The 25400-nt window shown below is 42.3% G+C and overlaps 1 protein-coding gene across 2 annotated transcripts in view; it reads right to left on the reverse strand.

Annotated features, from left to right (window-relative positions):
* LOC121546007 (paired box protein Pax-7-like) overlaps positions 1-25400 on the reverse strand; it is a 197516-nt gene that overhangs the window by 70528 nt on the left and 101588 nt on the right. For both annotated transcript variants that reach the window (XM_041856969.1, XM_041856968.1), the window contains exon 7: positions 14451-14650. In XM_041856969.1, coding sequence (XP_041712903.1) covers positions 14451-14650 — 200 coding nt within the window. The remainder of the gene's footprint in view (positions 1-14450; positions 14651-25400) is intronic.

Here is a 25400-nt window from a genome sequence, read left to right on the forward strand (position 1 = left end):
GATGTATCCCAGAACATATTCCAGTCTGTGCTAGCGAAACAGTGGTGTAGCTTAGCATAAAACAATTTAGAAAAAGGCTCAGTGCCGTTATCCTCACACGCCAAGATGGCGTAGCAGTGCGTTCATGTTTTCTATAGTGTCCTCATGTAAATAGCCAGTTTTTTGTTGTTTTTTGTCTTTTTCGTATATATTTTCGTATATATTTCTCAATCTCACTTTCCATCCGTTGACTAAATATACTTTTCTGCAACCCGCCTCACCCAAGGTGGAACGGATTCTATTATTTATTTTTATCCAGAACCTCTGGCTGAAACTAGCAAGCTAACTAACTACTTGCTATTAGCCACCGTTAGTGGTCTTCACCATTATCCGTGGCCTGCACTACCTACCAGACAGCTCTAGCCTGGACAAATATCATCCAGTCTGCACAGTCTGCACTTCGCGCTATCGAGCCAGAGCATTTCGGATTTTCTGCCGGAATCACTGGACCTTAACACCGGATCATCGCAACTAGCTAGCTGCAACCGAGTGGCTGTTGTTGATGTTGGCTAATCACCACTGTCCGAAGCTAGCCCCAGTTAGACTTGAGCTAACCTCGAGCCAGGCCCATTTCCCGGCTATCTACCTCTCTGTCGACCGGCCGGGACCTCCTAGTGTTGACACGGAGCCCCATCGATCCATCACGACTGGTCTGCCGACGTAATCGTCTGATGTGGTTTCAACAGGCTTCCCGTTGCGACGACCACGAAGATCCATCTGCTAGCCCTGGCCCGCTAGCACGCGCAATCAATAGCCATGCCTCCTGCTCGCCTGTGCTTTAGCAGCCTACGATCTGCTCCCGGACTTACTTAGCGCTGTTCAATGGACCTTATGATCACTCAGCTACACAGCTAATGCCTGCTGGACTGTTCCTTTACACGGTACCCCATCCTGTTCTAAAAGCCTTTAGCCGTATCCTTATTCTTTTCCTCCTCTGTTCCTCTGGTGATGTAGAGGTTAACCCAGGCCCTATAGCCCCCAGTATCACTCCTACCCCCCAGGCGCTATCATTTGTTGACTTCTGTAACCGTAAAAGCCTTGGTTTCTTGCATCAGAAGTCTCCTCACCAAGTTTGAGTTATTCACTGCGTTAGCACACTCTGCCAACCCTGATTTTCTAGCAGTGTCTGAATCTTGGCCTCAGGAAGGCCACCAATAATTCAGAAATGTCCATTCCGAACTACAACATTTTCCATCTAGATAGAACTGCCAAAGGGGGCGGAGTTGCAATCTACTGTAGAGATAGCCTGCAGAGCAATATCATACTATCTAGGTCTGTGCCCAAACAGTTTGAGCTTCTACTTCTAAAAATCCACCTTTCCAGAAATAAGTCTCTCACTGTTGCCGCTTGCTACAGACCTCAGCCCCCGAGCTGTGCCCTGGACACCATATGTGAATTGCTTGCCCCCCATCTATCCTCAGAGTTCATACTGCTTGGTGACCTAAACTGGGATATGCTTAACACCCTGGCCGTCCTACAATCTATACTAGCTGCCCTCAATCTCACACAAATCATCAAGGAACCTACCAGGTACAACCCTAAATCCGTAAACATGGGCACCCTCATAGATATCATCCTGACTAACTTACCCTCTAAATACACCTCCGTTGTCTTCAACCAGGATCTCAGCGATCACTGCCTTATTGCCTGCGTCCATAACGGGTCTGCGGTCAAACGACCACCCCTCATCACTGTCAAACGCTCCCTAAAACACTTCAGCGAGCAGGCCTTTCTAATTGACCTGGCCCGGGTATCCTGGATGGATATTGACCTCATTCCATCAGTAGAGGCGACCTGGATGTTCTTCAAAAGTGCTTTCCGCTCCATCTTAAATAAGCATGCCCCATTCAACAAATCCAGAACTAAGAACAGATATATATACCCCAGACTTGACTGCCCTTGACCAGCACAAAAACATTCTGTGGCGTACTGCATTAGCATCGAACAGCCCCCGCGATATGCAACTTTTCAGGGAAGTCAGGAACCAATATACACAAGCAGTTAGGAAAGCAAAGGCTAGCTTTTTCAAACAGAAATGTGCATCCTGTAGCACTAACTCCAAAACGTTTTGGGACACTGTCACCACCAATAAATAGAATAAGAGCACCTCCTCCCAGCTACCCACTGCACTGAGGCTAGGAAACACTGTCACCACCAATAAATCTACGATAATCGAGAATGAGCATTTTGCTACGGCTGGCCATGCTTTCCACCTGGCTACCCCTACCCCGGCCATCAGCTCTGCACTTGCCCATGCCCCCCCCGCTTCTCCTTCACACAAATTCAGATAACTGATGTCCTAAAAGAGCTGCCAAATCTAGACCCCTACAAATCAGCTGGGCTAGACAATCTGGACCCTTTCTTTCTAAAATTAGCCGCCGAAATTGTCACAACCCCTATTACTAGCCTGTTCAACCTCTCTTTCGTGTCGTCTGAGATCCCCAGAGATTGGAAAGCAGCCGCGGTCATCCCCCTCTTCAAAGGGGGTGACACTCTAGATCCAAACTGTTACAGACCTATATCCATCCTGCCCTGCCTTTCGAAAGTATTTGAAAGTCAAGTTAACAAACAGATCACCGACCATTTTGAATCCCACCGTACCTTCTCCGCTATGCAATCTGGTTTCCGAGCTGGTCATGGGTGCACCTCAGCCACGCTCAAGGTCCTAAATGATATAATAACCGCGATCGATAAAAGACAGTACTGTGCAGCCGTCTTCATCGACCTGGCCAAGGCTTTTGACTCTGTCAATCACCACATTCTTATTGGCAGACTAAATAGCCTTGGTTTCTCAAATGACTGCCTCGCCTGGTTCACCAACTACTTCTCAGATAGAGTTCAATGTGTCAAATCGGAGGGCCTGTTGTCTGGACCTCTGGCAGTCTCTATGGTGGTGTCACAGGGTTCAATTCTCGGGCCAACTCTATTCTCTGTGTATATCAATGATGTCGCTCTTGCTGCTGGTGACTCTCAGATCCACCTCTACGCAGACAACACCATTTTGTATACATCTGGCCCTTCATTGGACACTGTGTTAACAAACCTCCAAACGAGCTTCAATGCCATATAACACTCCTTCCGTGGCCTCCAACTGCTCTTAAACTCTAGTAAAACTAAATGCATGCTCTTCAATCGAACGCTGCTTGCACCCGCCCGCCCGACTAGAATCACTACTCTCGGCGGGTCTGACTTAGAATATGTGGACAACTACAAATACCTAGGTGTCTGGTTAGACCGTAAACTCTCCTTCCAGACTAACATTAAGCATCTCCAATCCAAAGTTAAATCTAGAATCGGCTCCCTATTTCGAAACAAAGCCTCCTTCACTCATGCTGCTAAACATGCCCTCGTAAAACTGACTATCCCACCGATCCTTGACTTCGGCGATGTCATTTACAAAATAGCCTCCAACACTCTACTCAGCAAATTGGATGTAGTCTATCACAGTGCCATCCGTTTTGTCACCAAAGCCCCATATACTACCCACCATTGTGACCTGTACGCTCTCGTTGGCTGGCCTTCACTACATATTCGTCACCAAACCCACTGGCTCCAGGTCATCTATAAATCACTTCTAGGCAAATCCCTGCCTTATCTTAGATCATTGGTCACGATAGCAACACCCACCCGTAGTATGCGTTCCAGCAGGTATATCTCACTGGTCATCCCCAAAGCCAACACCTCCTTTGGCCGCCATTCCTTCCAGTTCTCTGCTGCAAATGACTGGAACGAACTGCAAAAATCTCTGAAGCTGGAGACACTTATCTCCCTCACTAACTTTAAGCATCAGTTGTCAGAGCAGCTTACCGATCACTGCACCTGTACACAGCCCATCTGTAATTAGCCCACCCATCTACCTCATCCCCATATTGTTATTTACATTGTTATTTATTTTGCTCATTTGCACCCCAGTATCTCTATTTGCACATCATCTTCTGCACATCTATTACTCCAGTGTTAATACTAAATTGTAATTATTTTGCACTATGGCCTATTTATTGCCTTACCTCCATAACTTACTACATTTGCACACACTGTATATAGATTTTCTATTGTGTTATTGACTGTACGTTTTGTTTATTCTATATGTAACTCTGTGTTGTTGTTGTTTTTAATCGCACTGCTTTGCTTTATCTTAGCCAGGTCACAGTTGTAAATGAGAACTTGTTCTCAACTGGCTTACCTGGTTAAATAAAGGTGAAATAAAAATAAATTTAAATAAAGGTGAAAGAAAAATAAATAAATAAATAAAGGGTGAGGAATTGAAAGGTATTGAAATCAGGGGTGTCAATAATTTTGACCCATACCGTTTTGAGAAAAAAATATATTACTTGTTAAACAAAATCTCTTTCTCTAAGTAATTGTATTAGTATAAAATAATATCATTTCCCAATTTTTTTTGCATACAATATAGCTCAGCATTTTAATTATTTATTTTATACAGTAATTTTTTTTGAAAAATAAGAAACCCGCAGAATGCTCTTGCTAGTATCACTGCTCTTTATTAGCTTACAGTTTTTCTCAATTGCTAAAACACTAAACCCTATTGTCTGAACCAAATGCTCAGTTGCCTGAACCCACTGATTGAATCAATCACTCTTTTGGCAAAACCATAAGCACTTTTCACCTGTTTAGACATAACTTGCCAACACATTTTCATTGTGATGCACCCGTGCTGCATAATGGTGAGCACAGGTGACAAAAGTCAAACACAATTAGAGCACAGGTGTCACCACTTGAACACAACAACTCAAAATTGATCACACTTGTGGCTAATGATGTGAGGGAACATATACAGTAAGCCAGTTCAGAGAGCACTGGTTTGTGAGGCCCTACAATGGATAGAAATCTGAGAGGAAGAGTTCGTGTGAGAGGAGGTCGAGGTGGTCAAGGTGGTCAGCGAAGACAAAGAACAGTAATATCTGATGAAATCAGAGCTACTGTGATTGACCATGTTCTTGTCCATGGTATGAGCATGAGGGAGGCTGGACAAAGGGTACAACCAAACATCAGTAGATTCACTGTGTCCACCATAATCCGAAGATTTAGAGAAGAGAACAGGTAATTACCTTTTTTGACATTATAGTACAGTATGTAAATGTTGACAGCAATTACTGTATGACATACTATATACTGTAACACAGTATACTGTAAGTAAATATATGTTTCAGTACATCACTGTACCAATGTACTGTAGTATTGTAATGGAGGGTTGGTCTAACTGTTTGTAGGCCTAGTATTCCATGTATATTTTTGTAACTCCATGTTCTCTTTTTGTAGAATTGAAAGACTGCCACATGGGGGTGGGAGGACAGGTATGTTCTCCCCACACCAAGAGACCCTAATTGTTGATATGGTCCGTGAGAACAATGCCATTAAACTGAGCGAAATTCAGCAGAAGATCATTGAGGACCATTTAAATTTTGAGGGTATCAACAGTGTCAGCCTCTCTACTGTTGATCGTGTCCTCAAGCGCAACAGACTGCGCATGAAACAGCTATACAGAGTGCCCTTTGATCGCAACTCAGACAGAGTCAAAGAGCAAAGATTCCAGTATGTACAGGTTGGCATATATCCAGACACATTCAATGTTGATTACTCTAAGTAGTGATTTACTGTAGTGGCCTAAATCACTTTTTCCGTATCACTTACAAAACTATATCTATTTCTACAGAGGGTTTTTCAACTGGATGCAATGGAAAGACCCCATCAATACATCTACATGGATGAAGCTGGGTTTAATCTCACCAAAAGGAGAAGGAGAGGCCGTAATGTGATTGGCCATCGGGCCATTGTTGGTGTTCCTGGGCAGCGTGGTGGCAATGTCACATTATGTGCTGCCATCAGCAATCATGGGGTTGTCCACCATCATGCCAACCTGGGGCCCTACAACACTCACCAGCTCCTCGTTTTCCTCAATCACATGCGAGATGCTTTGTTAGGGCAGCAGGATGAGCATCCCATCTATGTTGTTGTTTGGGACAATGTGAGTTTTCACAGAGCCCTCCAGGTTAGAGAGTGGTACAATATGAACCAAGGTTTTATCAATCTTTGCCTTCCACCGTACTCCCCTTTCCGAAACCCCATTGAGGAATTATTCTCCTCATGGCGGTGGAAGGTATATGAACGCCAACCTTACACCAGGGTAAATCTCCTGCAAGCCATGGGACTTGCCTGTGGTGACATAGGTGTGGAGGCATGCCAAGCCTGGATACGGCATGCCAGGGGTTTTTTCCCCCGTTGCCTGGCCAGACAAAATGTGGCCTGTGATGTGGATGAAGTCCTGTGGCCTGACCCAGTACGGAGACATGATACTGTGGCTGAGTAATGCACTTATTTGTATATTTTTGTACTTTATTTTTACATGGGCTTACTGTACACAAGTGGCAAACACATAAGATTTCTGTTTGTTTTTACAAGTGCTACATGTAAATGCACAAGATTTCTGTTTTGTCTTTTTGTACAAGTGCTAAATGCACAGTTTTTTTTTTTTTGCAACATGCATTTAGCCTACAGTGAACAATAAACATTTATTTCTCCAGCTTCATGTCCTGAGCATTGTGTTTTCTATTTTTCTACGTAGTGTTTAGTGACTGTTCAGTAGTGTTTTTTATTTTGATTGACTCGAGGCACGATTTGACAACATAGTTCAGTTTTGAGCACAGATTGAACTGTTTTGAGGTGAAAGTTTGGTTTTGCAAGAAGAGTCTGAGGTTTTGTGAATGTAGCTTGAAAATTGGGTTTTGTGTTCACGGTTAAGAGAAAAGGAGAGCAGCTTTCAAGAAATGTGTCTTAGCAATCGAGAAAAACTGTAATAAAGAGCAGTGATATTAGCAAGAGCAGTGTGTGGGTTTCTTCTTTGTTCTCTTATGCTATTCAATTGTTACCATGCACCTGCAACAAAGATAGCTCAGATGTGCTAGTGCCTTTTGAATTTTGAAATACTGTAATTTCTGCTCATCTTTATCAAGGGTGTCAATAATTTCGGACCCCACTGTATATTTCCGTGCTTTGGCACTGTATGGGCAAATCGTGCTGGGGCAAGCTCTATATGTTCCTGCCTGTTGTAAAGGAAATATTCTCTGGGCTGTGCGCATTTAGAATGCTGTATTAAAGGCATACAGTAGGTTGGGGAAATAGAAGCCTACACTAAGGTTACAGAGAAAGACACCACATAGAGAAAGAGCGAGAGGGGACAAGCAGAACATTTTAGGGAGAGGGAGAGAAATAAAAAAGAGAGACAAAAAGAGAAGGGGGGCAATGTCTTCAGCAGATGCCATGAGGCTTCCCTGCAGAAAGGGGGGAGACGTGGGAGGAGGGGAAGAGAGAATGGTATTTGTGTCTGTAGGGGCACGGCTAGGGGTTGCGTGCGCAGAGCAATGCATAGTGGTTTGGAGGGCTGAACTGGGCTAGTCCTGCTGTCAGAGGACATTAATTTATTCCACAATGAGAGGTTGATGGGATGCCACATTTCTTCATGTGGGCCAGGGTGAAGGGATGAGAGAGAGAGAGAGAGAGAGAGAGAGAGAGAGAGAGAGAGAGAGAGAGAGAGAGAGAGAGAGAGAGAGAGAGAGAGAGAGAGAGAGAGAGAGAGAGAGAGAGAGAGAGAGAGAGAGAGAGAGAGAGAGAGAGCACACACGAACAAACACACACACAACAAACCTTTACTCTAGCATGTAGGGCTACAGAACATTTAGTATTAGAACGGATGGGTTGTGAATCACTGTACCTCCTGTTTAAATGATTAATTTATCAGCTGTTGACACAATTCGCATTGTTAAAGATTTCATGTCTTTTTCACATGCAGTGATTTGAATTAAATAAATTTCTGTCACTTCAAATGCAAATGCAGTAAGTCCTAAATTCGTACAGTAATGTTATCAGCATTGCATTTACAATATACTCAGGTTTCGTTATTTCCTACTAGAATAATATTTAATTAAAAATCACTTTCAGATTCCATTTCTAATACATAAAATCACACATATGCAAAATCGAAGTAAATGCCCCTCTTAATAGAAAAATCTCTTCTTGCCCATTCAGTAGGCTTGGGAGCTATAGCGTCGTAATCCTAATGTAAAACAGGGAAGACTTGTTATTTTACAAGCAAGGGAGAACGGCAGTCACGTTAATAATAATAAGAAAAAGCCAACCAATGTTTCTGATATTTATGCAGGTTTGCAGGGCTAAGCATTAGCCTCCCAAAGCCCCACCACTACAATTAACAATCAGAAAAAGTTGAGGAACACGCCTGTTATCCCCCAACTCTCCAATACAAGGGAAAATCTATTTTTTGTCACTCAAATCCTTAAAGAGAGGAAGTAATACCAGTTTTCTCAATCTGCTTTTATAAATATTTAAAGGGGGGTTTGGATGAGGAGGAGGGGGGGGACTCACAATAAAATATGTGTGAACGCCGGGGTAATTGACGAATTTCATTTTCGACTCTTTAAACACCATTTCAATCTTCTTTTCTGCTTGTTAGTCAGATCTTGTTGCTCCTGGTGGGTTGGACTGCCCAGTTTTGTTGAGTAATTGCGTATAAGTTCCTCCTAACCAGTGATTTGCATCAATATCCATAGTTTTTCTCGTAAGAATCAAACTCGACCAGAAAGTACAATTTCCAATGGTTATTGTTCAAGACACCATGAGATGATAATGTGAAGAATCCCTGTTTGCATGGCACAAGCACACGCACTCACACACACACAGCAATTGCATTGCGGATGCTAGAGGGGAAAGGAAACATTAAAGTCCTGACACCAATTGATTATTGATTATGAAAAATGTATGCCCTACAAACTGTAAGTCGCTCTGGATGAGAGCGTCTGCTAAATGACTAAAACATTTAAAATTACAGGGGTGTAACATTCCCTTATCGAGTCCACTGTCCTCCCATAAAAGACTACTGAGAAGAGAATCTCTGGACAAGACTCTAATGTAACAACCTAATGGATCTCCCATAGATCCTCATCTCTATCAGGTGTATTAAGTTATCACTTAGAATCTGACGAAGACGTTTTATGATGAATAAAATGCCATACCCGTCTCATGGAATAAAGCCTTACCATTTAATGAAAAATTAATCTTTATTTTCTGAGTGAAAAATACTGAATCCCTACGTCATTCCCTATTAAATAGTCTGTCTATGGAAGTTTGTCTTGGGTAGCTAAGCCATATTTGTATGAGTTACAATGCATTAGGAAAGACTGCTTTGACAGAGACATCCTGTAATTCCGAAAGTGATGTCGGTACACACAATCGACAATTCTGTGAAAAGCCTCATTAGTTTAGTGTGATTATGTATTTTATTTTCTAGCATATCTTCGTATTAGTTGTTTCCCTGTAGTGCCTACTGAGTTGAGCAAAGGATTTGTCTAACATGGTTGTAGGTTTTAAATTCAAACTCTAATTAATTTAGAATCCATGTGTCGAACAATCGTTCTCACTTGATTTGAGGATAAGGGATGTGGGATTAAAATAATTGTCAAACATTATCATCCAAAATCCCCCTGTAGCAAGAGGATATTGGTATCTTCTGTACAAGTATAGCACTTACAGTGAGGGAAACAAGTATTTGATCCCCTGCTGATTTTGTACGTTTGCCCACTGACAAAGAAATGATCAGTCTATAATGTTAATGGTAGGTTTATTTGAACAGTGAGAGACAGAATAACAACAAAAGAATTCAGAAAAACGCATGTCAAAAATGTTATAAATTGATTTGCATTTTAGTGAGGGAAATAGGTATTTGACCCCCTCTCAATCAGAAAGATTTCTGGCTCCCAAGTGTCTTTTATACAGGAAACGAGCTGAGATTAGGAGCACACTCTTATCAAATTAAGGCTAATTTATAGTGCTGTGAAAAGTGTGAAGAAGATTATAATTTGGTAATAATAGGATTTGAAACATTAAAATAACAGAAGAGGGAGAGAGCTTTCCCTGAATGAAAGATACCTGTTGCTAGTCAATTGTACTAATCTTGGATTACTTTTACGGGATAGAAGTAAGTTGAGATATTATCAAATGTCATTTACATTTCATTTTTATTATGTTTTAATAAACAACAAGTTGGTATTTGAAACTAAATTAATGCAATGAGCTGCAGTAATCAGAGGAAGGCACAATCTAATGCGAAACAGCTATTGCCTAGATCATTGATTTAGTAATAAGATCAGGAAGATAGTAATAATAAGAAGCTGGATAGGATAATTTAAGATAGGGACTAGCTGTCCAGAAATAGATGAAGAATGATGAGCTTTTTGGGAATGATAGACTGCTGTAAAGCTTGGGTACTCCATTATGTACTGCATACTGGTAAATTAAGTGATCTTATCTATGGGAAGGCAATGGCAGCCCATGGTAAAATCATTTGGATCTCTGAGGAGGAAGAACAATTTATGAAGACAAAAAAGTTGCTCACTTCCCAAACAGTCTTAGCTTTTCCTACATATAACAGGGATTTTACCCAAATGGTAGAGAGTAAAGAGGGATATATGACATTGGTCGTGATTTAACGATGGTGATGAGGGAGTTTTTTTTAGTGGGCTATTAGATATAACTGGGTTAATCACGAACATAGAGTTTTTTTTTATTTGTTGCTAGGCAGAAAACTTAGGTGACCTAGGGTCGAAGTGCTTGCTCTTACTTCAATCCATGGCTGTCTTTTGTCTCTCTTCAAACATTGTGAAGGGAGCGGCACCAGAGTTGAGCAGAGTTCAGGCTAAAACCTGTCTCTCCTTTGCTATCTTCTTGATTGATTACAGCATGAAGGGGTGTTTGTGTTAGGCTTGAAAGATTTAAGTATGGACCTGTCATGTCCAACCATCAGTCTTCAGGTCAAGCCCGGGAGAGCCGGGGTAGAACAGAGTTTGAACTAAACATGAGTGTTTTTACAAGATAAGAGATTGATTGATTGGATTACTATTGATTCTGAACTGAATGAAAGTCGAATTTAGCCACCATAAAAGACAAAGGAAGTGGGAGGAGCAATAAAGAAGCAAGGGACAGTCTCAAAAATAAATAAGGGATGGCAATTGGATGATAAATTACCAATATTACCTAAGTGATTGTTTAGGTAGGTGGTAATATTGGCACATGAGCAGAACCATGTGTCAAGAGGGGGGAAGAGGCTAGTGGTAGGATTAAATAATATACGAAGGAGAGGACAAAATAATTTTTAAAAAAAACATTTTTTTAGATACAGTCTAGAAAGAGAATACTGATGTGAGCGGTATGTCAGAGGTTTTGTGCCCCACAGGTGAACTAAAGAAGAAGGTGACCCACTCTATCTAACCAGGTGACTGGTGAGCATCCAGTCCCTAAAGAAGAAAGACTGAAAGCAGGCCTGTTGGGAAGGGCCCTATCAGGTTATATTGGTCACTGCCTTTGCCATTAGAATAGCAGAAAGAGCAACCTGGGTCCACGTTACCCACTGCAAAAAGGTAAGAACACATACAAGCACCACTGAACACACGCAGAGTTAGAGAGAAGAACTGGACCAATAGGGTCTGGGGATCACCTCTGTTAACGAAGATCTCCTACCCCGACCTATCATCACTGTAGTGTGTTCTCAGGGTGTGAGTATGGGGTAGTACCAAGCAGAAAGACTGAGGACAGGAGAGGGTTGGCGGTTTTTGGGAATAGGGGTAACTTGAGCTGCATCATAGTCTCGGCAATGGTCTTGATATGTCAAGATCCACCACCAATTACGCTATGCCCTTACCATTGTTAAGAAGTAAAAGAGAAGAGAAGCGACCCGACATACTGACCGTCAAGGACGAGTGGCCTACAAAATGGGAGTCAGAGAAGGGTAGACTTCAAAATAAGGGTTAGGGACGTAGCCAATGGGTGGGGTACATGTCAATAAGCAATTTGGGATTATAAAATCCCATTATATTCGTGTTCGGCCCCCACGGCGGATTGTTCCTAGACTCAAGTGTTTAAACACATTTGGGGATGGGAATATGAGACTGGGCGGGACTGAACATCCAGATGGGGGGTAAAGAGAAACAAAGACATCACCAATTATCAATTGGAGATAGTAGTAATGTGATTGACTTGAGTTCAGAAGCACAGGAGAGAATTCTGAACCTTACAGCCCCTGTAACCGATGTGTGGTGGGCGTGTGCCAGTAAAGGCAGTATAAGGCAGAGAATACCAAAAGGGTGGCTGGATACGTGCGCCCTGGTTCTACTGATTCAGCTAGTTAGAACTAGTCACCAGGAACCAAGGAAAGGGTTAAACAGACGTAGGAGGAGTTTTAACAAGAAGGAGAATAGCCCTATTTAGATGGATGCGATTGGGATACCAAGGGGGGTATCGGATGGATAACAAGCTATGAAAGAATTAGGGGAAGGGTTTACTACCACGTTCTTTTGGTGGGTGACAATAAACAAAATTGTGAAGTGGATTAATTATATCTATTACGACCAACAACGATTTATTGGCGGGACTAGTAAAAGATGAATTAGTAAAAGAGGTTGGCTCTAGATCAGGCACAAAGGGCCGGTGTCTATAGAATGATAAGCCATTGTTGCACATTTATCCCTAACAACACCACACTGGATGGGACAGTCACCAGAGCTCTTGCAGAATTAACTGCACTAAGTGAAGAATGAACTGAGAACTCAGAAGTTAGTACATCGTGGATAGGGTGGTTTGATGAAATGTTTGGTAAATGAAAAACCATAGCAGCCACCATCTTAGGGGCGGTCAGTGTTTGTATGGGTATTCTTGTATTATGTGGTTGTTGTCTTGTTCCCTGTGTCCGAGGATTGGTGAGTAAGGCGTTGGTGAAATGCAGTATCTCAACAATGATGAGAGATGGACCGACTCCGGACTCTGACCAGGGGAATGTGAAAAACGATCCTCCAGGCTTGGTGGATGACGAGGATTTTGAACCTGAAAGACCGCCATTGGATGAAATGTTTATTAGTTCTGACGTAATCTCTGAGATTAATCATGCTTGTAAATACATTTATCCTGAATGTGAAAACATTTAGTCAAAGGGGTGGATTGATAGATTAATTTGTATTTTAAGAATAATGACTAAAGGATTTCACCCCAAATACAGTATAAATGTGTGAGGTGTTAGAGTTATAATGTAGTGTCAACCCACTAACAGAAGGGGGAAGTTAGAAACTGTTGAGAAAGCATTCCAGGGTGAAGGGGACTAAGAAACGGTTTAAAGGTGGGCGGAGCAAAGTGCCTTTGTGTGTCAAGGGATATAAAAGCTGTTTGTATGTTTTTTTGGCGCCAGAGCTCTCCATGATAAAAAATACAGATAATTCTTGCTGGTTGCGGACCTTTGTTTAATTCATGATTAAACCAGAGAATTTACACCCTCTGGGAATTATTCAGAGCATTAAGTTTGATTAATTAGAGATAGAAATTCTCGTGACAGTCGTGGATGGGTATTCCAGCATGACAATGACCCAAAACACACGGCCAAGGCAACAAAGGAGTGGCTCAAGAAGTTAAGGTCCTGGAGTGGCCTAGCTAGTCTCCAGACCTTAATCCCATAGCAAATCTGTGGAGGGAGCTGAAGGTTCGAGTTGCCAAATGTCAGCCTCGAAAACCTAATGACTTGGAGAAGATCTGCAAAGAGGAGTGGGACAAAATCCCTCCTGAGATGTGTGCAAACCTGGTGGCCAACTACAAGAAACGTCTGACCTCTGTGATTGCCAACAAGGGTTTTGCCACCAAGTACTAAGTTATGTTTTGCAGAGGGGTCAAATACTTATTTCCCTCATTAAAATGCTAATCAATTCATAAAAATGTTTACATGCGTTTTTCTGGATTTTGTTGTTGTTATTCTGTCTCTCACTGTTCAAATAAACCTACCATTAAAATTATAGACTGATCATTTCTTTGTCAGTGGGCAAACGTACAAAATCAGCAGGGGATCAAATACTTGTTTCCCTCACTGTATAGTCGATGCCACAGGAGACCCTCTTAATCAGAGACAAGACACTGGGCATCCATCACAAGCAGAAACTGTGTTACAGAGGTACAATAAACACACAAGTCTTCTCCTAGTTGCGAGAATGTATGTTTTGGACTTACTGTATGTAATCAATTAACAATGATAACAGTTGTTAGAGATCCTAACAAACATTGGGACAAGGAGAAAGTCAACTGCATATCAATCTACACTTGCCTTGTGGCGGTGTAAGAAGAATATTCATTTTCTTTACCACACAAGATTGTAATTTTAGTGGGAAGTGGGAAAAACTGTGTCGTTCTTATACAAATGTTACAGATATGTTTCTCAGTACGGCAGAATGCCACTCACAGACACGCCAACGCGACTTGTACCCACACACATCTTCAGAGCAGAGGAATAACACCACCACACACATATACACACACACACCCCGACATGCCGCCCTTTGACCCCAAGCACCTACCTGTGGGGAGAGGCTGTTGATGACGGTGTCCGTGTGGTAGCTGGGCGCCGAGGGGCTCATGAAGGAGTCGGAGCAGCTGGAGAAGCCGTGGCGGTTGGATGACAGGCCGTAGGCCGAGCTACTGTCCCCGACCGACAGCCCTCCCTGGTGAATGGTGGACGGCGGTAACGGCTGGGGGCGGTGAAGCGTGCTACTACCGTCTGGGGTTTAGACAGAAGGGGAACCAGGGAGAAATCACAATTATGGTCATGGGTGAAGATCACATACACAGCACCGTAGGAATGTAATATCATCTAAGCGCTACTGGATGTTTTGTAACATGTCGAATAACGTATACAGTGCCTTGCAAAAGTATTCATCCCCCTTGGAATTTTTCGTATTTCGTTGCATTACAACCTGTAATTTAAATTGATTTTTATTTGGATTTCATGTAATGGACATACACAAAATAGTCCAAATTGGTGAAGTGAAATGAAAAAAATAACTTGTTTCAAAAAATTATACAAAATAAATAACGGAAAAGTGGTGCGTGCATATGTATTCACCCCCTTTGCTATGAAGCCCCTAAATAAGATATGGTGCAACCAATTACCTTCAGAAGTCACACAATTAGTTAAATAAAGTCCACCGTGTGCAATCTAAGTGTCACATGATCTGTCACATGATCTCAGTATATATACACCTGTTCTGAAAGGACCCAGAGTCTGCAACACAACTAAGCAAGGGGCACCACCAAGCAAGCGACACCATGAAGACCAAGGAGCTCTCCAAACAGGTCAGGGACAAAGTTGTGGCGAGTACAGATCAGGGTTGGGTTATAAAAAAATATCAGAAACTTTGAACATCCCACGGAGCACCATTAAATCCATTATTAAAAAATGGAAAGAATATGGTACCACAACAAGTCTGCCAAGAGAGGGCCCCCCACCAAAACTCACGGACCAGGCAAGGAGGGCATTAATCAAAGAGGCAGCAAAGATACCAAAGATAACCCTGAAGGAGCTGCAAAGCTCCACAGCAGAGATTGGAGTATCTGTCCATATGAACACTTTAAGCCGTAAACGTTTGGTGTTTGCCAGAAGGCATGTGGGTGACTCCCCAAACATATGGAAGAAGGTACTCTGGTCAGATGAGACTAAAATTGAGCTTTTTGGCCATCCAGGAAAACGCTATGTCTGGCGCAAACCCAACACCTCTCATCACCCCGAAAACACCATCCCCACAGTGAAGCATGGTGGTGGCAGTATCATGAAACTGGTCAGAATTGAAGGAATGATGGATGGCGCTAAATACAGGGAAATTCTTGAGGGAAACCTGTTTCAGTCTTCCAGAGATTTGAGACCGGGACGGAGGTTCACCTTCCAGCAGGACAATGACCCTAAGCATACTGCTAAAGCAACACTTGAGTGGTTTAAGGGGAAATATTTAAATGTCTTGGAATGGCCTAGACAAAGGCCAGAACTCAATCCAATTGAGAATCTGTGGTATGACTTAAAGATTGCTGTACAACAGCGGAACCCATCCAACTTGAAGGAGCTGGAGCAGTTTTGCTTTGAAGAATGGGCAAAAATCCCAGTGGCTAGATGTGCCAAGCTTACAGAGGCATACCCCAAGAGACTTGCAGCTGTAATTGCTGCAAATGGTGGCTCTACAAAGTATTGACTTTGGGGGGGGGGGGTGAACAGTTTTCTGTTTTTTTGTCTTATTTCTTGTTTGTTTCACAATAAAAAATAATTTCCATCTTCAAAGTGGTAGGCATGTTGTGTAAATCAAATGATACAACCCCCCCCCCAAAATCCATTTTAATTCCAGGTTGTAAGGCAACAAAATAGGAAAAATGCCAAGGGGGGTGTATACTTTCGCAAGCCACTGTACATGTGACTCAGATGTGTCACCAAGCTAACAACAAACGTTCCCACAACTTTAGAGAACGTTCCCTTAAGAGTCTCATTAGGTAATTACATAACATTTTCATAGGAATGTTCCAGTGACGTGCAAGTACTGTTTCCAAGAGACCATTCCCATAATGTCAAACCATGTTCTCAGAATATTCAATATTAATGTTCTAGACACGTTTCATGGGAATGTTTTAAGAACATTCCGGTGTCCAGTTTTCTAATGGTTAAGAGAATATTCCATCAACGTCCCACCAAACATACACAGAACATGGTTACCATGTTCTCCGAATAAACACTGAGTGTACAAAACATTAATTATTTGGGGCATGGACTCTACAAGGTGTCGAAAGCATTCCACAGGGATGCTGGCCCATGTTGACTCCAATGCTTCCCACAGTTGTGTCAAGTTGGCTGGATGTCCTTTGGATGGTGGACCATTCTTGATACACATGGGAAACTGTTGAGACTGAAAAAGCCAGCAGTGTTAAAGTCCTTGACATAAACCGTTGCGCCTGGCACCTACTACCATACCCCGATCAAAGGCATATACATCTTTTCTCTTGCCCATTCACCTTCTGAATGGCACACATACACAATCCATGTCTCAACTGTCTCAAGGCTTAAAGATCCTTCTTGAACCTGTCTACTTCCCTTCATCTACACTGACTGAAGTGGATTTAACAAGTGACAACAATAAGGGATCATAGCTTTCACCTGGATTCACCTGGTCAGTCTATGTCATGGAAAGAGCAGGTGTTCATAATGTTTTGTACACTCAGTGTAAGATTAATGTTTTAGACACTTTTCAGTTTTCTATCCAGTATTCTGTGGGTTAGGATAATATTCCAACAACGTCCCACCAAACATACACAGAACATGGTTACCATGTTCTCAGAATATAAGATGTTGTAGACACATTTAATGGGAATGTTGCAAGAACATTCCTTTGTATCAGGATGTCTCTTGATGGTCCCAAAGCAACATTCTCCAAGCCCATCAAGGCTCTGATTGGTGAACAATTGATCCATTCACAGCTCTTTGCTGTTGTTGTTGTTGTCATTTAGTAGACGCTCTTATCCAGAGCGACTTACAGGAGCAATTAGGGTTAAGTGCCTTGCTCAAGGGCACATCGGCAGATTTTTCATCTAGTCGGCTCTGGGATTAGAACCAGCAACCTTTCGGTTACTGGCACAACGCTCTTAACCACTAAGCTACCTGCCGCCCGCTCTTTGTTTGTTGGCAAGGTTAGGGAAACTCACACACAGACAATGCTTTTAACATACAGCGTTTTCAAGTTACATATTTGACACACTTTGACATAGGTACATGATTACATTGTGCATGTTCATTTATACAGAAATTATTATTCAACATGTCCTCCACTGGGATTTGAATTTTGAATTTAAAACCTCTTGGTTCACAGCATTCCAATCTTCCTGCTATGCCACAATGTCTGTGCCAGTTATCAGTTAATCTGACTATTCCCTAATCATTGATTAGATTGATTTATTACAGCTTTTTAAAGGCTTTTTGTATAGTTTTCTAATATTGGTGGGGCATATAACCCTATTTTAATGTTACTCCTGAATCACTATGATCAATAACATAGTTTTTCATGAGTGTACTTACAGAGCTGAGATTTACTTCAAAGTGCATTCACCCTATTGCTTACACCTATCCAGTTGTTTCTGATCTACACAAGTGCCTAGGGAGAAGGGGTTAGGATTTGCTTCTGGACAGAGCCTAACTATAATGGCCCAATAAGCACATGACCTAGGGATATCTCTTATTGGGACAGTGGTCAGAACGTTCGTCATTGGTGCTGTTGGCCTGGGTTTGAGACCCGCTAGGGGAGTCACACTACTCACCCATTCTTAGCAATATATGTTCATGTCATTATTTGGCAACAGTTACACCACTAACTGATCTAATTAAGATCAGTTTCTCATTGAAAGATGGGAATCTGTAGGATTACCCCTTGAGCACAAATTATGAACACATTTCCACTACCTCTAATAAATTATCAGTATTTATTAATTCTATATAGCTGAGCATCGCTCCGTTGTCTTCTTGAAACCCACACTACTGCTTATTGTTTTTGCTCTGTAGGACCTAACTCTCAAATCTAAAGAATACCGATCGCTGTCCGTGGCGCTGAATCCGCTTGTAGGCTATATTTGCCTGTTTGTTTGTTTATTTTGGTCCTGCATTAAATGATGTGCAGCTTAAAAAGGCTTCATAAAGCCTTCATAAAGCTGTCATAAACAATACACAAATGTGTTACAAATCATCTATAACTGTATGTCATGCTTTATAAAGGGTTCATAAATGTGGCATAATTATGTGACATAACCACCAATGTCAAATGTGACATAACCCACTACGTCAAATATGACATATATTTGTGCTTTATAAAGTGTGGCATATGCACCACTTAATAAAGGCCTTATAAATTCTATTAAATTCAGGCTTCACAAAGCATTTAAAACCCTGTCATGCATCTTGGAAGAGCATTGCAATGCCAGGATATTAGGTTCGATTCCCGGGAACACCCATACTTAAAAATGCATTCACGTATGACTCTAAATTGGTTTGGATGAAAGTGTCTGCTAAATTTGATATATTATATATCACTAAAACATTTCTAGGATGGCCCAACCTCTTTCCCTCTTGGGTGCATAGTCAATATTGAGCCTGACCTCTTCTTCCAAAATAATGTGCTGCAGGATGACACACACTCTAAACTGTAAAATGCAACAAAAAAACTTTGGTAGGGCCTTTTAAAATCTGTTTTTATGTTTAGCCTACTTCTGTTTTTTTCCCAAATTCCGTTTTCTTGGTCTTGTTTTTCCAGGTTTCGGATTTCCCCCATTTTTTCTGGTTTCCCCTAGTTTTCTCACACTTTTGTAATAGAAAAAAAAAAATGATTTTCTGTGTTCACATCAATGCTTAAACCACATCAGGGCATGACTTTTGAGGTCTGGGAAAATTCGAAGAAACTTAAGAGTTTTGAGTGTAGTTTTCCTTTATTTCAGTGAGCACTATTGTTTGGTTAGCAGATGTTCTGTTGTGCAGTAAGCACATACAGTATTTGATGTGATTTGGCCGCCAATGGAATGGGTGGAGTAAAAGGCCAGAAACACTGCGTATTATTCAGAGCCCCATTAAATGACACCATATATACATTCTACAGACCCTACTGATTATTCCCTACAAATTATTATTATTTTAGTAAAAACATTTAGGGGGTAGATCAACTTTAATATTTAGAAATTTGGCTTGGCACCTAAAACCCTCAAAAACTTTTACAGATGCACAATTGAGAGCATCCTGTCGGGCTGTATCACCGCCTGGTACGGCAACTGCACCGCCCGCAACCGCAGGGCTCTCCAGAGGGAGGTGCGGTCTGCCGAACGTATTACTGGGGGCAAATTACCCGCCCTCCAAGACCCTACAGCACCCGATGTCACAGGAAGGCCAAAAAGATAATCAAGGACATCAACCATCCGAGCCACTGTCTGTTCACCCCGCTATCATCCAGAAGGCGAGGTCAGTACAGGTGCATCAAAGCTGGGACCGAGAGAATGAAAAACAGCTTCTATCTCAAGGCAATCAGACTGTTAAATAGCCATCACTAGCACATTAGAGGCTGCTGCTGCCTATTGAAATCACTGGCCACTTTAAGAAATGGAACACTAGTCACTTCAATAATGTTTACATATCTTGCACTACTCATCTCATATGTATATATTGTATTCTATTCTATAATATTCTACTGTATCTTAGTCCATGCCGCTCTGTCATTGCTTGTCCATATACGTATATATTCTTAAATTCCATTCCTTACTAGATTTGTGTGTATTGGGTATATGTTGTGAAATTGTTAGATATTACTAGTTAGATATTACCGCACAGTCAGAGCTAGAAGCACAAGCTACACCCGCAATAACATATGCTAAACACGTGTATGTGACAAATACAATTTGATTTGATATTGCAGATAGATTGTAGCTTCCATCAATGTAATTGTCTTCATCCTTTCCACATTTTGTTACTTTACAGCGTTCTTGGTGGTCTTCTGTAGCTCAATTGGTAGAGCATGGCGCTTGAAACGCCAGGGTAGTGGGTTCGATCCCCGGGACCACCCATACGTAAAAATGTGTGCACACATGACTGTAAGTCGCTTTGGATAAAAGCGTCTGCTAAATGGCATGTTATGTTATGTTATTTATTCTAAAATGGATTAAATTGTTTTTTTCCCTCATCAATAGAAACACAATACCCCATAATGACAAAGCAAAAACAGGTTTATAGAAATGTTAGCAAATGTATTAAAAATAAAAAACTTAAATATATATTTACATATGTATTCAGACCCTTTACTCAGTACTTTGTTGAAGCACCTTTGACAGCGATTACAGCCTCGTGTCTTCTTGGTTTTGACGCTACAAGCTTGGCACACCTGTATTTGGGGTTTCTCCCAATCTTCTCTGCAGATCCTCTCAAGCTCTGTCAGGTTGGATGGGGAGCATCGCTGCACAGCTATTTTCAGGTCTCTCCAGAGCTCTGGGCTCTGGCTGGGCCACTCAAGAATATTCAGAGACTTGTCCAGAAGCAACTCCGGCATTGTCTTGGCTGTGTGCATAGGGTCGTTGTCCTGTTGGAAGGTGAACCTTCACCCCAGTCTGAGGTCCTGAGTGCTCAGTGGTTTTCATCACGGATCTCTCTGTACTTTGCTCCGTTCATCTGTCCCTCGATCCTGACTAGACTCCCAGTCCCTGCCACTGAAAAACATCCCCACAGCATGATGCTGCCACCATAATTCTTGACCGTAGGGATGGTGCTAGGTTTCCTCCAGATGTGACGCTTGGCATTCAGGCCAAAGAGTTCAATCTTGGTTTCATCACAGACCAGAGAATCTTGTTTCTCATAGTCAGAGTCCTTTAGGTGCCTTTTGGCAAAATCAAAGCAGGCTGTCATGTGCCTTTTACTGAGGAGTGGCTTCCGTTTGGCCACTCTACCATAAAGGCCTGATTGGTGGAGTGCTGCAGAGATGGTTGTCCTTCTGGAAGGTTCTCCCATCTCTACAGAAGAACTCTGGATCTCTGTCAGAGTGACCATCGGGTTCTTGGTCTCCTCTCTGACCAAGGCCCTTCTCCCCTGATTGCTCAGTTTGGCCGGAAGGCCAGCTCTAGGAAGAGTCTTTGTGTTTCCAAACTTCTTCCATTTAAGAATGATGGAGGCCACTGTGTTCTTGAGGAACTTCAATGCTGCAGAAATCTTTTGGTACACTTCCCCAGATCTGTGCCGACACAATCCTGTCTCGGAGCTCTACGGACAATTCCTTCGACCTCATGGCTTGGTTTGTGCTCTGATATGCACTGTCAAGTTTGGGACCTTCTAAGACAGTTGTGTGCCTTCCCAAATCATGTCCAATCAATTGAATTGACAACAGTTGGACTCCAATCAACTTGTAGAAATACAGTGGCTTGCAAAAGTATTCACCCCACTTGTCATTTTTCCTATTTTGTTGCCTTACAACCTGGAATTAAAATGAATTTTGGGGGGGTTTGTATCATTTGATTTACACAACTTGCCTACCACTTTGTGTGAAACAAACATGAAATAAGACAAAACAACAGAAAACTTGAGCGTGCATAACTATTCCTTCAAGTTGGATAGGTTCCGCTGGTGTAGAGCAATCTTTAAGTCATACCACAGATTCTCAATTGGATTGAGGTCTGGGCTTTGACTAGGCCTTTCCAAGACATTTAAATGTTTCCCCTTAAACCACTCAACTGTTGCATGACATAAGTATTTGATCACCTACCAACCAGTAAGAATTCCGGCTCTCACAGACCTGTTAGTTTTTCTTTAAGAAGCCCTCCTGTTCTCCACTCATTACCTGTATTAACTGCACCTGTTTGAACTCGTTACCTGTATAAAAGACACCTGTCCACACACTCAATCAAACAGACTCCAACCTCTCCACAATGGCCAAGACCAGAGAGCTGTGTAAGGACATCAGGGATAAAATTGTAGACCTGCACAAGGCTGGGATGGGCTACAGGACAATAGGCAAGCAGCTTGGTGAGAAGGCAACAACTGTTGGCGCAATTATTAGAAAATGGAAGAAGTTCAAGATGACAGTCAATCACCCTCGGTCTGGGGCTCCATGCAAGATCTCACCTCGTGGGGCATCAATGATCATGAGGAAGGTGAGGGATCAGCCCAGAACTACATGGCAGGACCTGGTCAATGACCTGAAGAGAGCTGGGACCACAGTCTCAAAGAAAACCATTAGTAACACACTACGCCATCATGGATTAAAATCCTGCAGCACACGCAAGGTCCCCCTGCTCAAGCCAGCGCATGTCCAGGCCTGTCTGAAGTTTGCCTATGACCATCTGGATGATCCAGAGGAGGAATGGGAGAAGGTCATGTGGTCTGATGAGACAAAAATATAGCTTTTTGATATAAACTCCACTCGCCGTGTTTGGAGGAAGAAGAAGGATGAGTACAACACCAAGAACACCATCCCAACCGTGAAGCATGGAGGTGGAAACATCATTCTTTGGAGATGCTTTTCTGCAAAGGGGACAGGACGAATGCACAGTGTTGAGGGGAGGATGGATGGGGCCATGTATCGCGAGATCTTGGACATCAACCTCCTTCCCTCAGTAAGAGCATTGAAGATGGGTCGTGGCTGGGTCTTCCAGCATGACAACGACCCGAAACACACAGCCAGGGCAACTAAGGAGTGGCTCCGTAAGAAGTATCTCAAGGTCCTGGAGTGGCCTAGCCAGTCTCCAGACCTGAACCCAATAGAAAATCTTTGGAGGGAGCTGAAAGTCTGTATTGCCCAGCGACAGCGCCGAAACCTGAAGGATCTGGAGAAGGTCTGTATGGAGGAGTGGGCCAAAATCCCTGCTGCAGTGTGTGCAAACCTGGTCAAGACCTACAGGAAACGTATGATCTCTGTAATTGCAAACAAAGGTTTCTGTACCAAATATTAAGTTCTGCTTTTCTGATGTATCAAATACAGTGGGGAAAAAAAGTATTTAGTCAGCCACCAATTGTGCAAGTTCTCCCACTTAAAAAGATGAGAGAGGCCTGTAATTTTCATCATAGGTACACGTCAACTATGACAGACAAATTGAGAGAGAAAAAATCCAGAAAATCACATTGTAGGATTTTTAATGAATTTATTTACAAATTATGGTGGAAAATAAGTATTTGGTCACCTACAAACAAGCAAGATTTCTGGCTCTCACAGACCTGTAACTTATTCTTTAAGAGGCTCCTCTGTCCTCCACTCGTTACCTGTATTAATGGCACCTGTTTGAACTTGTTATCAGTATAAAAGACACCTGTCCACAACCTCAAACAGTCACACTCCAAACTCCACTATGGCCAAGACCAAAGAGCTGTCAAAGGACACCAGAAACAAAATTGTAGACCTGCACCAGGCTGGGAAGACTGAATCTGCAATAGGTAAGCAGCTTGGTTTGAAGAAATCAACTGTGGGAGCAATTATTAGGAAATGGAAGACATACAAGACCACTGATAATCTCCCTCGATCTGGGGCTCCACGCAAGATCTCACCCCGTGGGGTCAAAATGATCACAAGAACGGTGAGCAAAAATCCCAGAACCACACAGGGGGACCTAGTGAATGACCTGCAGAGAGCTGGGACCAAAGTAACAAAGCCTACCATCAGTAACACACTACGCCGCCAGGGACTCAAATCCTGCAGTGCCAGACGTGTCCCCCTGCTTAAGCCAGTACATGTCCAGGCCCGTCTGAAGTTTGCTAGAGTGCATTTGGATGATCCAGAAGAGGATTGGGAGAATGTCATATGGTCAGATGAAACCAAAATAGAACTTTTTGGTAAAAACTCAACTCGTCGTGTTTGGAGGACAAAGAACACCATACCTACTGAGAAGCATGGGGGTGGAAACATCATGCTTTGGGGCTGTTTTTCTGCAAAGGGACCAGGACGACTGATCCGTGTAAAGGAAAGAATGAATGGGGCCATGTATCGTGAGATTTTGAGTGAAAACCTCCTTCCATCAGCAAGAGCATTGAAGATGAAACGTGGCTGGGTCTTTCAGCATGACAATGATCCCAAACACACCGCCCGGGCAACGAAGGAGTGGCTTCGTAAGAAGTATTTCAAGGTCCTGGAGTGGCCTAGCCAGTCTCCAGATCTCAACCCCATAGAAAATCTTTGGAGGGAGTTGAAAGTCTGTGTTGCCCAGCGACAGCCCCAAAACATCACTGCTCTAGAGGAGATCTGCATGGAGGAATGGGCCAAAATACCAGCAACAGTGTGTGAAAACCTTGTGAAGACTTACAGAAAACGTTTGACCTGTGTCATTGCCAACAAAGGGTATATAACAAAGTATTGAGAAACTTTTGTTATTGACCAAATACTTATTTTCCACCAGAATTTGCAAATAAATTCATTAAAAATCCTACAATGTGATTTTCTGGATTTTTTTCTCCCCAATTTGTCTGTCATAGTTGACGTGTACCTATGATGACAATTACAGGCCTCTCTCATCTTTTTAAGTGGGAGAACTTGCACAATTGGTGGCTGACTAAATACTTTTTTTCCCCACTGTACTTAAGTCATGCAATTAAATATAATTTAATTACTTAAAAATCATACAATGTAATTTTCTGGATTTTTGGATTCCGTCTCTCACAGTAGACGTGTACCTATGATAGAAATTACAGACCTCTACATGCATTGTAAGTAGGAAAACCTGCAAAATCGGCAGTGTATCAAACACTTGTTCTCCCCACTGTATGTAATGACCTAATGAGACTCTTAAGGGAACGTTCTCTAAAGTTGTGGGAACGTTTGTTGTTAGCTTGGTGACACATCTGAGTCACATGTACAGTGGCTTGCGAAAGTATTCACCCCCCTTGGCATTTTTCCTATTTTGTTGACATACAACCTGGAATTAAAATGGATTTTTTCAGGGTTTGTATAATTTGATTTACATAACATGCCTACCACTTTGAAGATGGAATATTTTTTTTA

Source organism: Coregonus clupeaformis, chromosome 30, assembly GCF_020615455.1.
Source record: "Coregonus clupeaformis isolate EN_2021a chromosome 30, ASM2061545v1, whole genome shotgun sequence".
In the NCBI taxonomy this organism is placed as follows: Eukaryota; Metazoa; Chordata; class Actinopteri; order Salmoniformes; family Salmonidae; genus Coregonus; species Coregonus clupeaformis.